General features: G+C 42.0%; 1 protein-coding gene across 4 annotated transcripts in view; it reads left to right on the forward strand.

The window, feature by feature from the left end:
- TET1 (tet methylcytosine dioxygenase 1) overlaps positions 1-13,617 on the forward strand; it is a 93,761-nt gene extending 80,144 nt beyond the window's left edge. For all 4 annotated transcript variants that reach the window (XM_077350799.1, XM_077350796.1, XM_077350798.1 and 1 more), the window contains one exon: positions 2,199-13,617. In XM_077350799.1, coding sequence (XP_077206914.1) covers positions 2,199-3,325 — 1,127 coding nt within the window. In that variant the 3' untranslated portion in view covers positions 3,326-13,617. The remainder of the gene's footprint in view (positions 1-2,198) is intronic.
- Positions 13,618-14,375: the final 758 nt, after the last annotated feature.

Here is a 14,375-nt window from a genome sequence, read left to right on the forward strand (position 1 = left end):
GTGAGGACTCGAGAATTTGGAATGGACAATCATGTTCCTTGTAGGAGTTGGCATCAGCATATTTAATACTCAGTACCAAAGGGGTGCAGAATGCAGTATGAGGAGGGACTGTGCCTTGGCTTTAAAGACCTGTAAATTGCCTTGTAGTGCAAGCACTTGACAGAATGGCAGTCCTGTTGATTTCTGCCAATATATATTTTTTTAATCTGGGACCAAGTACTGGTAAGGGAGCAGAAGTGGCTAGAAAGGGTGACCTTCCATTTGTGTTGAAAGGATGGGGTGTGTGGATGTGAGATATCTAGGACCATTTTCATGCCACTCAGAAATAGTTCCCACATAATTTAAATCAGTGGTCCCCAACCTGCGGGCTGCGGCCCGGTGCCGGGCCGCGAAGGCCATGGCGCCGGGCCGCGGCTCCCTCTTCCCGCCCCCCCGCAGTAAAAAAACTTCCTAGGCCGCAAGCTTGCGGCCCGGGAAGCTTCTTGCTGCAGGAGGGCGGGGAGAGGGAATCAGGGCCAGCCGCGCCCATGTGGGTGCGGCCCGATGCGTGGGCGCGGCCCGCGGGTGCGGCCCGATGTGTGGGTGCGGTCCGATGCGTGGGCGCGGCCTGTGGGCGCGGCCCGTTGCGTGGGCGCAGCCCGATGCGCGGGCACGGCCCGCGGGCGTGGCCGATGCACGGGTGTGGCTGATGCGTGAGCGCGGCCCGCGCGGGCCACAGGCTGCGCCCAGATGCCCTGCCGGTCCCCAACCTCAGAAAGGTTGGGGACCACTGATTTAAATGACTCTGTCCATATTGACAAATTACTAATGTTGACCGTATATAGCGTCTTGGAGTCGTCTTTGTTCTCCACTTCCTTTATATCCTCAGCCTTCCCCAAAGATTCCCCCTTCTCTATTCTGTTCTGGACTGCTGATACCTTTCCCATGACCCAGTCACCCCTTTTTCGTACCTCTTTCTTTGTTGTCCTTCCTTCCAGTGGTCTGTCCACCATCTCCAGTTCACTTACCTCAGCTCATCTTTGTCTCCTGCTGCAGGTTTCATTGTTCTTCATAATGACTGAAATGTTCCCTTTCTAACTTCTCATGCCCTTAACTATGGCGACTTCACATGTCAATTCTTATTTCCTCAGAAGTCACTGGTTCCCAGACAGAAGCCTCTCTGCATGGAGGGACAAAATACTGTTTTGTGCAAACTTGCCTGAGTAGTTGCTTTGCTGCACTTATGCTGCTCCCTTAAAGCCCGCGTCGATCCAGCAGCGTGCCACCTCCCCTTAACCGAGGTCCCTCATTTGTCAGTCCCTGATCTCTTCCTCTCCATATAAAATACAGCATTTGTCACTCAAGCTGGGGCAACGTCTCTCCTCTGTTCTCTAGAGTCATGTGATTGGTGTATCTTTATAGCTAAGACTTGGTTGCTGTTTCTCTGTAGGTGGGTGGGGAGGTGGTTTTCCACCTTCCTGCTGTGGCTGCCCAGGCTACCTCTGTTGGCATTCCCGTTACATGACGAGAGCACGGCTCGTGGATCACTAGGTTCAAGTTGTAGCATTTATTCATATTTTTATTGGAACATTTTTTCATGCCGTTCCACCTGATCAGGCTTCCCAAGGCAGCATGCACAAAATCATTAAAGCCTTTGAACAATTGAAAGCCACATTTAAAATAATACATTAATGCAATAGAAGCCAGCAACCCCAGAAACAGAGAGGGAAGGCCAATAAGTGTTATTGGAGGGACATCGAATGAAACTACAGAAGTAATAGTAGTGGATTGTAATTGAGCTTTTGATTTTTGTCCTTTTATTTATTCAGTACAGAATTCAGGAAAGGTCTATTATCATTCTGCATATACCTGATCGTGGACTCGAATTTAGGGTAGTACTTTTCTTATTTGTTCTTGGCCAGGAATGGATAGTGATAGCCCTATGAGTGTCTGCATATGGACCTTAAGATGCTTCCATACACCCAGCGAGATCTTGACCTGAAAGAATTCTGAGAACCCAAATTTTCTTCTCATGACACATAATGTTTTGGCTCTCGAAGTAAAAGAGACGGCTTCAAAATATAATAGCAAAAATGGCACAGGCTTGGGGGCGGGGATGCACCATTCGGGAGAAGTTAACTGTCATTCTCCTCATGAGGTTTGATGGACCATTCATGGGGAAATTAAACCTTTGAAACGTTTTTGTGTTTTCCCCTTAGGGAGCAAAGCAAATACGTTGCAACCTGGAACAAAAAACGAGACTGGTGATCACCTCTCTACCATAACACATAATTCAGACACTACTAAGAATTGCTCTGTATTAAAACAGTGTGCTTCTTCCTCCCCTTTAAAGCTGGATAGCTTACATTCTTGTTCCCCATTAACTCCTCAACCTGGTGGTTTAATGCCAGTGACCAGTCAACAAGATTTTTCAACTCCCTACGGGTATTTTCAGTGCAGTAGTAACAAACCTCATGTGACACCCAAAGGTAAGAACTTTGATGTGTCAGCCAGTGATCATGCTGGAATTTTGCTGGACGAGAAGAGGAATGGCATACCCCCATGCCTTCCAGACCTTGCTATTTCAAAGCCTACATCTTACAGAGAATCTCTGCCCTGCACACTTGAACAGGAAGTCGTCAACAAGCAAAATTGTGAAATGAAATTGGAAAACTCTTCTGCCTCACAGTTGATTAACCCCGATCCATCAGTGCTGTTGAGTGCTCCAGGAAAAATGATCGGAAATGAAATTTGCTTTTCCCAGGAGAGTCCAGTGCAAACAGGTGCTTTCAAACAAAACTCAAACTGCAACTCCACCACTCTGGACAGCAAGCCAAGAGGCGAGCTCCTAAAACGCACAGATTCAGAAGAGAAAGCAGAGGAAATGTGGTCGGATAGCGAGCATAACTTTTTGGACAACGACATTGGCGGGGTTGCTGTGGCACCATCTCATGGCTCCATCTTGATTGAGTGCGCCCGCCGTGAACTACACGCTACGACGCCTATTAAAAAGCCCAACCGGAATCATCCCACGCGGATCTCTTTAGTCTTCTACCAACACAAGAATTTAAATGAGCCAAAACACGGGATTGCTCTTTGGGAGGCAAAGATGGCCGAGAGAGCAAAGGAGAAAGAAGCTGAAAGACTGGAAGCAGAAAACACCAATCAGCAACCAGTTGACAAGAGCGCGCAGCCGGCCAACGCCACTAGAGAGATTTTCTACGAAGATAATGAATTCAACCAAATTCCCTCCCGACGAGCATTAACAGTAACTCACGATAACATCATAACGGTGTCTACTTATGCCCTCACACGGGTTGCTGGGCCATATAACCATTGGGCATAAATTTTCATAGCAAACTATACAACCTTGCCTAGGAGCAGTGTTATACAATAATTCCTAAAGGTGCTGTTAAAGAACAAAGTCTTGTGTGGTTTACTCTGTTCATCTCAACCGTTTGAAGGCTGAGGTTAAAAAAACAAAAAGAGCATTTTTTTTCTTAAACTGTGACTTTATATATTTTAACATCTGATAATGCTCAAGCACATTTTAAGCAAAAAAAAATGTATAATGAAATGATTTTGCCTAGGTTATTTAACCCTGATTGAATTTATTCAGTTTATTACATTTTTGGAATTTATACTTTGGTGCTTTGAATCGTCTGTTTACTACAAATGGGCTTTTTATAAAGATTTTAACCAATTTCACCTTTTATGATGTAAAATCGAGCTAAACAGTATTAGCTATACAGAGCTATTGGTGCTTAATCACACAAAACAGTTAAGGATAAGCTGATTTATTTCTTCATGGTGCCATTGTTCTGACAGCTTCCAGTCATTGCTATGAAGCCCAATTTTAGGATAAAGAACCAATGATGATTTTAACTATGTACAGATTGTTCACCTATGTATAGCTGTATGTATGTGTTGTGTCTACGCACGCACACACTCTTTCTCACACACTATCACTAGTGATGGTTGGGGTTGTTAAGCTGTAAATATATATATTTAAAAGCACTTTCTATTTTTAAACTTAACTTGAAATAGTATAAGGATCACAATTGTTTAAAGCAGGGGTAGTCAAACTGCGGCCCTCCAGATGTCCATGGACTACAATTCCCATGAGCCCCTGCCATCAGGGGCTCATGGGAATTGTAGACCATGGACATCTGGAGGGCTGCAGTTTGACTACCCCTGCTTTAAAGTCTGCATTCTCTACCAAGGAATTTATTTTTTTCCCTCACTCGGTAAAGTTTCATACAGCTATAACTGTGCATATATATACTAAGAATATTTGCTTTTTAATCTCTTCCCCGTCCCATTGTCCCAATGAACATTTCTGTTTCTAAGGAAAAGGTAAATAAAATGCAGGAAGCTCAATATTTGCAAATATCAAGACATCTTGTCTATATCTGTATTGCTATTTTTTTTTGGGGGGGGGGTGTTTTGTTTTAAGCATGAATTGACCATGGTTTATTTTAGCAATAAGTGCATACGTTTCTCTTGTATGGAGCACTGCAAGTTATATGAGACAACCAAATGTTTCTAATGCCTCAGGGGTAGAGTTGTTATGGGATCAGAAACTGCCCCCTCGAGTTGCCTTACTAATATTTTGAAAAATAGGATTCGGAACCTTTTTAGAAGTGAGAAATTTGCAGTCAGAGCTGTTTTGGAATAAATATTAGCTTTATTAAGCTTCCCGAATGTTCATCAACTGCTGTCAATTAAAGAACCTATTTTGTAAAATCTTCTCTGTCGCTTCCCCTATATTAACAACAAACAGTGGCATCTAAGGCTGATTCCCACAAAATGTTTCATGTAGAGGAGGCCAGAACTGAGAGAGCAAAGCACCTTTCTTATACACAGAAGGCCCTGGCATCCTCAGTCCCATTTTGAATAGTATTTTCCCCAGCAGGGCTGAGAAAGACTTCTGCCAGAGCGTTTGGAAAAGCATTACCAGTCTGCACATAGTTTATTGGGCAACATGAAACAAGAGTTTCATAGTAAGACAGGTCCATATGTATTAGGGGTGGCCAAACTGTGGTTCTCCAGATGTCCCTGAACCACAATTCCCACGATTCCCTGTCAGCAAGCTACCAGGGGTTCATGGTAATTGTAGTCCATGGACACCTGGAGAGCCACAGTTTGGCCACCCCTAATATATCTCATTCTGAAGCCCAATTGCATCATAACTTTTTTAGCTCATTGACAGAGAGATGCATTTTTACACACCTTTCCCCTTGTGATTTTTGTCTATTTTGACTTAAGCAGCATACTTTCCCATGTCTTATATGTCCTGATCCCCAACACTTTCTTTTTCTTTTTTTGGTCAGGTACAAGCTCAGTCGCGCATGGCAACATGAGATGTCTTAATAGTACTGTGGGGATCTTGATCCTATAGGGGGACTTGCCATTTCTCAAGATCCTTACCAATCTGCTCGATCATGGGATTGATCAATTCAATTTCTTTATCCAAAGCCTTAAAGGAAGAACACAAGGCATAGCCATAGAAAAGAATAATGACCCCATGTCTTGCGCGGGGCTGAGCATTAGTGGTCGGGTATAAGCTTTCAACGCCGCAGAAGGTCCTTTCTGGCCGCTTGCATCTCCAGTTTAAAATCTCAGGTAAGCAGGGCTGGAAGAGGCTCCCGACAAAGACTTCGGAGAGCCACTGCCAGCCAGATTAGACAATACTGGCCTGGAAAGATGGTCCAACTCCGTGCAAGGCAGTACTGTGTGCTCTAAGACAGTCCCGGGCTAAGATCTGACTGTTGGAAATAGATCCCTACACAATTCCACCTCTGAGCCCTCTTTGAGCTGCTCTTAGGAAGTCTCAAAATCTAGGCAGCTTCATCCAATTCTGGTTGAGATGACTGCCAGGTGCCAGGCTGGCTGGTGGGGGAGGGAGAGGGAGGGGCTTGATTAATTTCCAGGAAAGGGGAGGGATGAAGGTAAAAAGGCGGCACCTTTTCTCTTCTGCCTCAAGGTCCCCCATGAGAGAGCGTTCTGTGCAGCTAACTTTTTATCCCTGGGAAAAGGAGAGAGCAGGTCCAAGCACTTGACTAAGAGAACCAATTATTTGTCTTGGAGCAGTTTACGCAGAGCGGTCATAGGCCCAACAACCCCGCATCACATCACAGCGAGACATAAAGTAGATGCTGCAGGTAAAACAGTTTGTGCGAATCAGACCTTAGTTTCAAATCACGATTAAATGATTTTAACTAGTTGTGATGATGACATCCTAATTAAATAATTAAATGTCAGGAGAAGTAGACACTCCAACTTCTGTCTCTATCTCTCTTTTTTTTCTCTCCCCCCCCTCCCTGGTTATACCATTTCATTCATGGTTAATTTGATCACAAACAATTGTTAATCCTGCTCAGGGGTTGTGCCCTGGCTGGGCTAGATTCAAGAGATGGAAAATCAGATGCTAAGAGATGCTAAAATCAGCATGCTCTGAATGGGCAGGGTTTGTGTGAATAAGGGTCTCAGGCTTGAAGAGTCAATGCGTGTGTCTCTGCAGTGTATATAAATCCCGCAGGCGTATCCAGAGTCGGGATTCTTTTGCCCCAGGCTGAATTTTTGATAACATGCTTGACGATTGTGGTGGTGCTGTAAGACAGTGTAATTGAAATGTCTAGATGGGCTTTCTTGCAAAAAAAGAAATCAACTAGACATGGTGCTTTATGATTTTGTTTGGAAAATGTCTACCATAGTTGTGATTATAATCTGAAAATGTTCTGTTTTTTAAAATATATATATATATATCTGTGAATACTATAGCTTACGTCACCTCACATTCTGGTCCTGCAGAAACGAAATGTGGGGTTAATCCCCATTTTTCTCCTGGCATCTGCTCTGCATAGTGATGAGATGTGAATTAAGGAACGGCTCATGGCAAGAGACGGTGTTCCGTCTGCTGCCCCGTGGAGCTCCTTTGCCTTTCCTGCTCCTGGCTGCTGCTTTCCTGGACTGTGCAGAAAACATGTTAGGCAGGGGAAGCCATGGTGTCTGTGGCTGCATCTGGTCTCTGCTTTCCTCCTCCCTGCCTAACAGGTGACTGCCACTGTGAGAGACAGTGGCTCTGATGCCGTCTAAGCGATCTCTACCTGCTGCTGTGGCATTATGCGCGAAGTCCGGTGCTATCCCCCTTCCCTTCTCCATCGCCTGCCTTTGCACTCCTGATTGGACAGATACTTCTGCTTGCAAGCGGCTGTGGCGTGCAAGCTTAAGCCATCATTCAAACCATTAAAGCAGTGAAATTGGAGGGCGTCACAAACTGTGCCACTTTCTGTGGGGAGGGGCCAGCATTGGCCTTTCTCCCCTCCCCTGTTCCCAGATTATGCTGACGATCTACAATCCTGCAGACATTTGCAGAGTCTTAAAAATATGAGGCTTTGCAATTGCACAGAGGATTAATACCCGCCCTCCCCAAACACACCTCACTCTTGCTCACAATACAGCACTGTTCAGACCAGTTCTGCATTTCTCATTCCGAACCCCACTGTACCACCTGGAGTTTGAATTACACACGTAAGGAGATGAAGAGTTCCGTCCAGTCTGTCTGTCTGTCTGTAAAAAACATATATATGCTGCAATTTTTTTTTTTTAGTTCGGAGCTTATGGCTAACTGAAATAGAGGATATGAAGGGATTGTAAATAATTTAGAAGTCAATACTATATCATCCTTTTGTACCAGCAGTTTTCTGCTTCTTGGATATCTATATACATTAAATCATTACGGTATTTTTGTGTGCCTTAGATTTACATTTTAAAATTTGTATATTTTTTGTGAGGCTAAGAGTTATTACAGAAATAACAGCTGTTTGTACAGTAAGCAGGATTGTTAATTCTTCCACTTCTTGTGTTGGTGGGCTTTGGATTGTTTTTTTGGTGTTTGTGTCTGTGTGTTTTTGCATACTGTGGTTTAGTCAAGTTTTACGCGAACTCATTCTGTAGGAACAGGACCTTGCTGACGGGATCATTTGCAGCTTATGGACCGTTTACGCACTGGGAACTTCACTGCCCCAGCTCCCATGCAGGAGCACAAATAGGGGGCAGATGAGGTGCACTGGGCCAAATGCTCCCCCTTGTGGGTGCAGGAAGAGGTGGGGCAACCTGCCATGACTAAAACTCCAGCCTGCAGCCCGGCATGAAACCTCCAGTGCATAAATGGTCATGAAGAGCATGCTACTAGTGTTGTGTGCCGTCGAAAAGGAAAATGCTTTCCCCCCTACAGCATTTAATACCCATGCTGAGAGAGTCACTGTTCCTTGTAAATGTGCTCTGTAACACATGTGGGACTCCGATGCAAAAGTTGAACGGACTGAAATTACAGCAATTGGCAGAGAGCAGCATGTATTTGAACTGTAAGTAGCTCACCGATAATCCCACTGAGTTGTAGCCTTTCTGTCCTTTCAGATGGAAATACTTCCACATAATGAATGGGAGGGAATGGTCTCTTTTAGCAGCTGATTCAACTTTGTCAAATTCATCAGGCTTACTAGAGAATTTGTGTTAGAATTGCGTTCTGATTTCCAGTCCCCTTTCAGTAAGTTGCAATGCGAACACGATGCTGTTTAGGAAAGTGTCTCCCGTCTTTGTCCTCTGTCTCAACGCAGTTGCTGTTTCTCAGGCAGGCTTGCAGTGCAAGAAGCAACAATGACTTACTGTAGATACAGCTGTGTGCTATTTATTGTAGCATTTCAGAATATTTATCGTTTTTACATAGAAATCAGTGTAATTTTGTGAATGAGGTTATAGCTGCAAAGGATTGTGATAATATAGTTGTCTTGTAATTGTGACTCTTGGGGGGCGGGGCGGGCTATGACAAGCAGCAAAATTCTTCAACTGCTGCAGCAAACAGTCCCTTTCAAATCAAGGGTGCTTGTGTAGACAAGGCACTTTTGGGGGATGAAATATTTTGAGCTTCATTTTCTTGTTGCTTTCGTCATGGGCCCATCGGACTCTCTGGTTCACAGTCTAGGAAACGAGGTTTTAAGGAAAAACAAAAACCCCAAGCTGTCCTTGGTTTGGAACATTCATATTTGATATTACTGGACTTCAGCCTTCCAAGGGTGCTTCAGATTAGGGTTGTGCATGGTGTTGGCTAAATCGGCCATTCCAGGCCGATTCGGATGCCACCGCGCACAACCCTACTTGAGTTAAGTCTTAATTTGGGTCCAGCAGCTGGATTCTATTAAAATGTTATGAACAGTCAAAGTGATTAAGAGTGTGCTCATTGTGTTCATCGGTCATAAGTCTACATTCTTCACTACTTCAGGCTGTGGCGCTTGTACGGAAAACACTTTTTATCATTCTCAGCTCCTTGCTGCTGTGTGTTGATCCAGCATCACGTTTTGCTTTTGTTATTTCCTGGGCCACTATGATCCTCTAACTGCCGATTTGGAAATATCCTTGCTAGGAAGGAAGGAGTTTTTTTATGTCGTATATATCTCTCTTCTTTCGCACCAGTGGGAACTCAAAGTGGATTGTACATTATTCTACCCGCCTCATTTTTATCCTCACAACAACCCTTTGAGATAGGTTAGGATGAGAGCAGGTGACTGGCCCACGGTCACCCAATGAGCTTCCAGGGCAGGATAGGGATTCAGATCTGGTCTTCCAGATCTTCATCTGACACTCTGACCACGACACCACACTGTCGGGGGGGGGGGGAATGACTATTTGTGCACACACACTAGTTACTGCTTTTCTGCAGATCTTCCTGAACTTCACAACTCCAGTTGAATGAAATCTGAAGTTGAGTTGCCAGAAATCAGTCCGCTCACTCATTTCAGTGATATTTAAAAACAATGAGCAATTTTTGTACTGAAACCAATAGACTTCGAATGCTATCTCACCACAAGAGGGATATCCTCAATTGGGTATTGTCCCTTCTTGCTCTTGAATGAGGACTAAAGGGTATGAGCTGAAGGGAACTTGGCTAGGCCAGACAGGAAGCTGGAATACTGATTCAAAAGCTGTTCTGCACATTATGGAAGAAATGGGTGCATGCAAAGAAAGATGTACCCTGATTCTGCACCATAAAATGAAATTACTGCACACCTGTATAAATAGCCATGTGCACTACGTGTTAGGTTACCAACAGTGCTATCCTGTGCAGAGTTATATTTCTCTCAGTCCATTGTCAATTGACTTAGAAGTCTGTAATGGCTTAGGACAGCAGTACTGGTTATTTGTGACTCCCTATATTGTTTTCCCTTGAGGCATGAATAGTGAAATAGCCTCAAATTTTGCTATGCAAAAAGAGTGTTACCGCTAAGTGAAGTCGCTCTGACTTGCAAAAGTATCTGAGAAATACCTACTTAATTATCTATCTGTTGCTGCTTGTCTTTCCTGTCCACTTAGATTGGGTTGGGGGGCAAACTGTGGCTCTTCCAATGTCAATGGACTACAATTACCATGATCCTCTGTCAGCATGCTGGCAGGGGATCATGGTTATTGTAGTTGGTGGACATCTGGAGAGCCACAGTTTAGCCACCCCTATTTCAGATTGTTCTTACACAAAGCTTATGCCACAATAAACCATGCCGCAGTTATTGTCTGCTCCTTCACCTCACTAGGATGTTTAAAGTGGCTGCAAGATTCATTCTATTATGATAAAGAAGTATTTCCGAGAACTGGACGCTTGGCCCTTCAGATATGGCCATGCTAATAAGCCGACTCTCTTTCCCACTTTCAGGTGTAACTTGCAAATGGTACACCAAGTGATGACATGTGAGAATGCAATTGAGATCACATCTGAAATATGCCGGTGGTGCAAATGCATAAAACTCCTCATACTATGAAGTGGTAGGGTAAGAAATTTAGTTCGTAGTCTTTGACTGTCACAAATGTTGGTTTACAACATGGAAGAGTTCTCAATGCCATGGGTCACAAACACGAGCCTCTTTTCAAGGAACAGTTTAATGACATTTTAATTTTGGAAGAGTTTCAATCCTTTATAGATTCAGGTGGGCAGCTATGCTGGTCTGAAGCAGCAGAACAAAGTTTGTGTCCAGTGACAACGACCAGCAAAGTTTTATTCATGCATGCACACAAAAGCTTATACCTTGAATCAAATTTTGTTGGTCTTCAAGGTGCTCCTGGACTCAAACGTTGTTCTGTTTTCAAATCCATTATGTCAATCTTGCAGGGTAAAAGAAAGTATTGTAGATATGAAGAGGAGTTCCACCTTATAAAATGAAACCAAAAAGTCAATTGTGCAATCAAAGATTTTTGTTTTCTCTGTTCTCTACATGCTAAATTTGAACTATGAAGCTATTTAGGGTTGACATAGATTAAAATTCAGTCTCTGACTCAGAATTTACGTCTATAGCTTAGACTGATCTTGGCCTGTTGTTGTTGACAAAAGGATTGTGATAATCGATCTGTGCCATGATACAGTTTCCTGAACCATGGTACTGGTAGAATGTGGTATCTGATGTGAATAATTTTCCCCGTGGTACAGTGTTTCATTAACTTAATGGTTTGTGTTTCTTGAGTTTTTAAACTAGGGTGGAGAGAATTTTCTCCTGGTTGATTTCTTTTTGCAATGAACGCCAGTATATGTTTATTAGCTTATTTGTACCAAGTCCGAATTTATTTCAGTCAAGCCTAGTCATAGTAAGTAGGATTAAATATGCACATGTCTGATATCTTAATGCACAGGACTGATATCTTAACCTGACGAGGCAAAGAACAAAATAAGTACCTCTGACCTCTATTTCTGAAATTGGACTTTGGAGTTGCAGAAAGACTCCAGTAGCAATCCCTTATGACATCTTAGGTGGAATAGGCTTCTTAGATTACATTCATATACCAGCCTGTCACACAACTGTTTCTGTGTGCATGCAGTTGCCAAGCAGCATTCCAGGACTACAAAAGGCAATTATGAAATCATCAAACATCACATGGTTGTGAATGGGACAGTTATCTGATCCAACATTATATTGCTATAAAACCCTAATCAGTAGTGTCAATCACAAGTATGAACTCACTTTGTTCCATGGCTTTGGGGGGGGGACACCTGAAATTTTGGGCTAATCAAAATTCATTTTAAAAGGTATTGGTAGGAATACAGTGATATGCAGTTACACTTAATATAGTCAGACAGTTGGATTTCTGTTGTGTATGTATTATAACCATATTTAATGCATAAGTCATGGCAGAAAATAACCTGTAGTTCTTGCTTTTGTGGATGCCATTCTATAGTTCTAGCAAAACATGGCAGCTTTTGAGATTCTATATGTTGTGTCCAATGCTAAATGTAGCTATTGCCCAAGATTTAAAAGGCTTCAAAGAGAGAAAATGTTAGTAATGCTTTGTAAAATATTACAAATATTCCATTTATAGTTTCATCAACACAAACATTTGTTATTAGACATGTTAAGGTCTTATAGTATTCAGGTTGGTTTTTTGTTTTTTTGCTTTCAAATAAGAGTTGTTTTTTTAAATAACATGGCAAAATATTTCAGAATTGGGACAGTTAAGATTCAGAGACTGGGGAGGGCAGGGGGGCAGAGCTCTGTGCCCCACCTTGCCAGAGCAGAAGGATGAAAAGGACTATCGAGTAGAAAAATGATGCTGCCCAGTCCATAAAGGGACTTCCTCGATGTTGGCCTTTATAACCAGAAATGAAACAAAGAGTGCCATCCGGTGAAAGTTAAATGCAAGGAACTGCTGACTTGTGCACATTTACTTGGAATAAATCCTAGGTAATTGCTTCCTAGTATGGTCTGTTAAACAGTCTGACTGATACCGGAGTAAAAATGCATAGGATTGATTTCAATGGGATTTAGTTGTGACTAGCCACCAGTGGATTGTGCCCTGTAAGCAGCAATGTGATCAGTTAACATAGGTTTTTTTTTTTTAATAGCCTCAGAATAATAGGAAAATGCATTATGCTAAAGCAGGAGAAACTTGATGTATTGTTTGAATAATTTTCTGTACCTTTCTTCTTTAAAAAAATTAACTTGGATGTATACAATATTTATTTTTCAACCTCTGTGTTTTATTTTGGTAGATTTTTTTTCCCTTTAACAATCTACTGTATCAGATGATGGAGAAAAAAAAGCAAAGACAAATACATTCTTTAACCATTTAACACATTTTAAAAGTTTATAAGAGATGGGAGAAAAGGCACTTCACTATTACACAATACTTACAGGAAAAAGAAATAAGAAGGTGACTTTATTTCTTTGGGGAGAGATGCATTTGAATATACTCTGCAGACAAGGGAAAACTTACCAGCAGTACTTGAAGAATTGTGGGTTCTGACTGCATGTTACTTGAAAGATCTAACTAAGCTACTCTTTTTGGTGCACACAGCAGTTATTGTACATGATTTCATGTTTATGTAGCAAGATGCATTGAAATTGTATTGAAACATACGTGTAAAGTTTGTTGTGGCAATGGTCTGTTCTGTTTTTTTATTTTTCTTGTATGTGTCATATGTTTAGACCGTAAATGTTCCTTTAAAAATATCATATCTGATTAAGACAAAATGAATTACTGTCATTGAAAATATATTTTAAATTTGTCATGATTTTTTTTCCAAAAAAAAATATTACAAAGTGTATCGTTCCTGATAACACAGAACATTGTGGATGGTTTTAAATAAATTTTATACTTCTATTTTGCACTCAGTTGTCTTAATTTTTCTTTCCTGTATTTCTTAAGCTTTTCTCAGTAGAAAATCAGCTTTTTGCGAAGCACATTTGTGCAACAACAACACTTTTATTCATATAAACACATGTCTCATTCCTGCAAATGTAATAAAGTGTATTTTGATAACAGCTGATAGTGGACTTCTATTTTTATTTTATTTTTCTGGCTGTCTCTTTTCCTATTGGATCCGCAGTCATTAGGAGGTAAAACACTATTTCTGTGCCATGAGAAATGCTTCTTGGTGATTTCTGCGGACAACATGGAGCAGGGCTTGGTGTCTTTTTCTAGTTAAATGGTGATAATAAATTTAGCCTATAGGTTATCATGTGATATTACGTTATTTAGTTCATCTTTCTCAATGAGACTCGAGAGATTACACAAAATAAGTCAGTGCAGTCAACAGAATAAGACCTGATAAGAGAAGTAATAGGAATAGATTACAGAAATGTGAAAACAAAGAAAAAAATTTAGTGAAAACAAAATAATACCGTATATACTTGCATATAAGCCGAGTTTTCCAGCACTGTATAGCACTTAAAAGACCTCCTTGGCTTATATGCGGGTAATTGATTAACAGCCTGCCCCCAGCCAGCCAATCGCAGCATTGCACCTCCAACCTGAGCTCTTTGCAAGTGAGCTAGTGGCCTCCAGTTAACCTTTGCCCTTCTGCAAAGATCTTAAAAACTAAGCTCTTTGCAAGTGAGCTAATTCCTTCCAGCTAACCA

This window comes from Paroedura picta, chromosome 8 (genome assembly GCF_049243985.1).
Source record: "Paroedura picta isolate Pp20150507F chromosome 8, Ppicta_v3.0, whole genome shotgun sequence".
NCBI lineage: Eukaryota > Metazoa > Chordata > Lepidosauria > Squamata > Gekkonidae > Paroedura > Paroedura picta.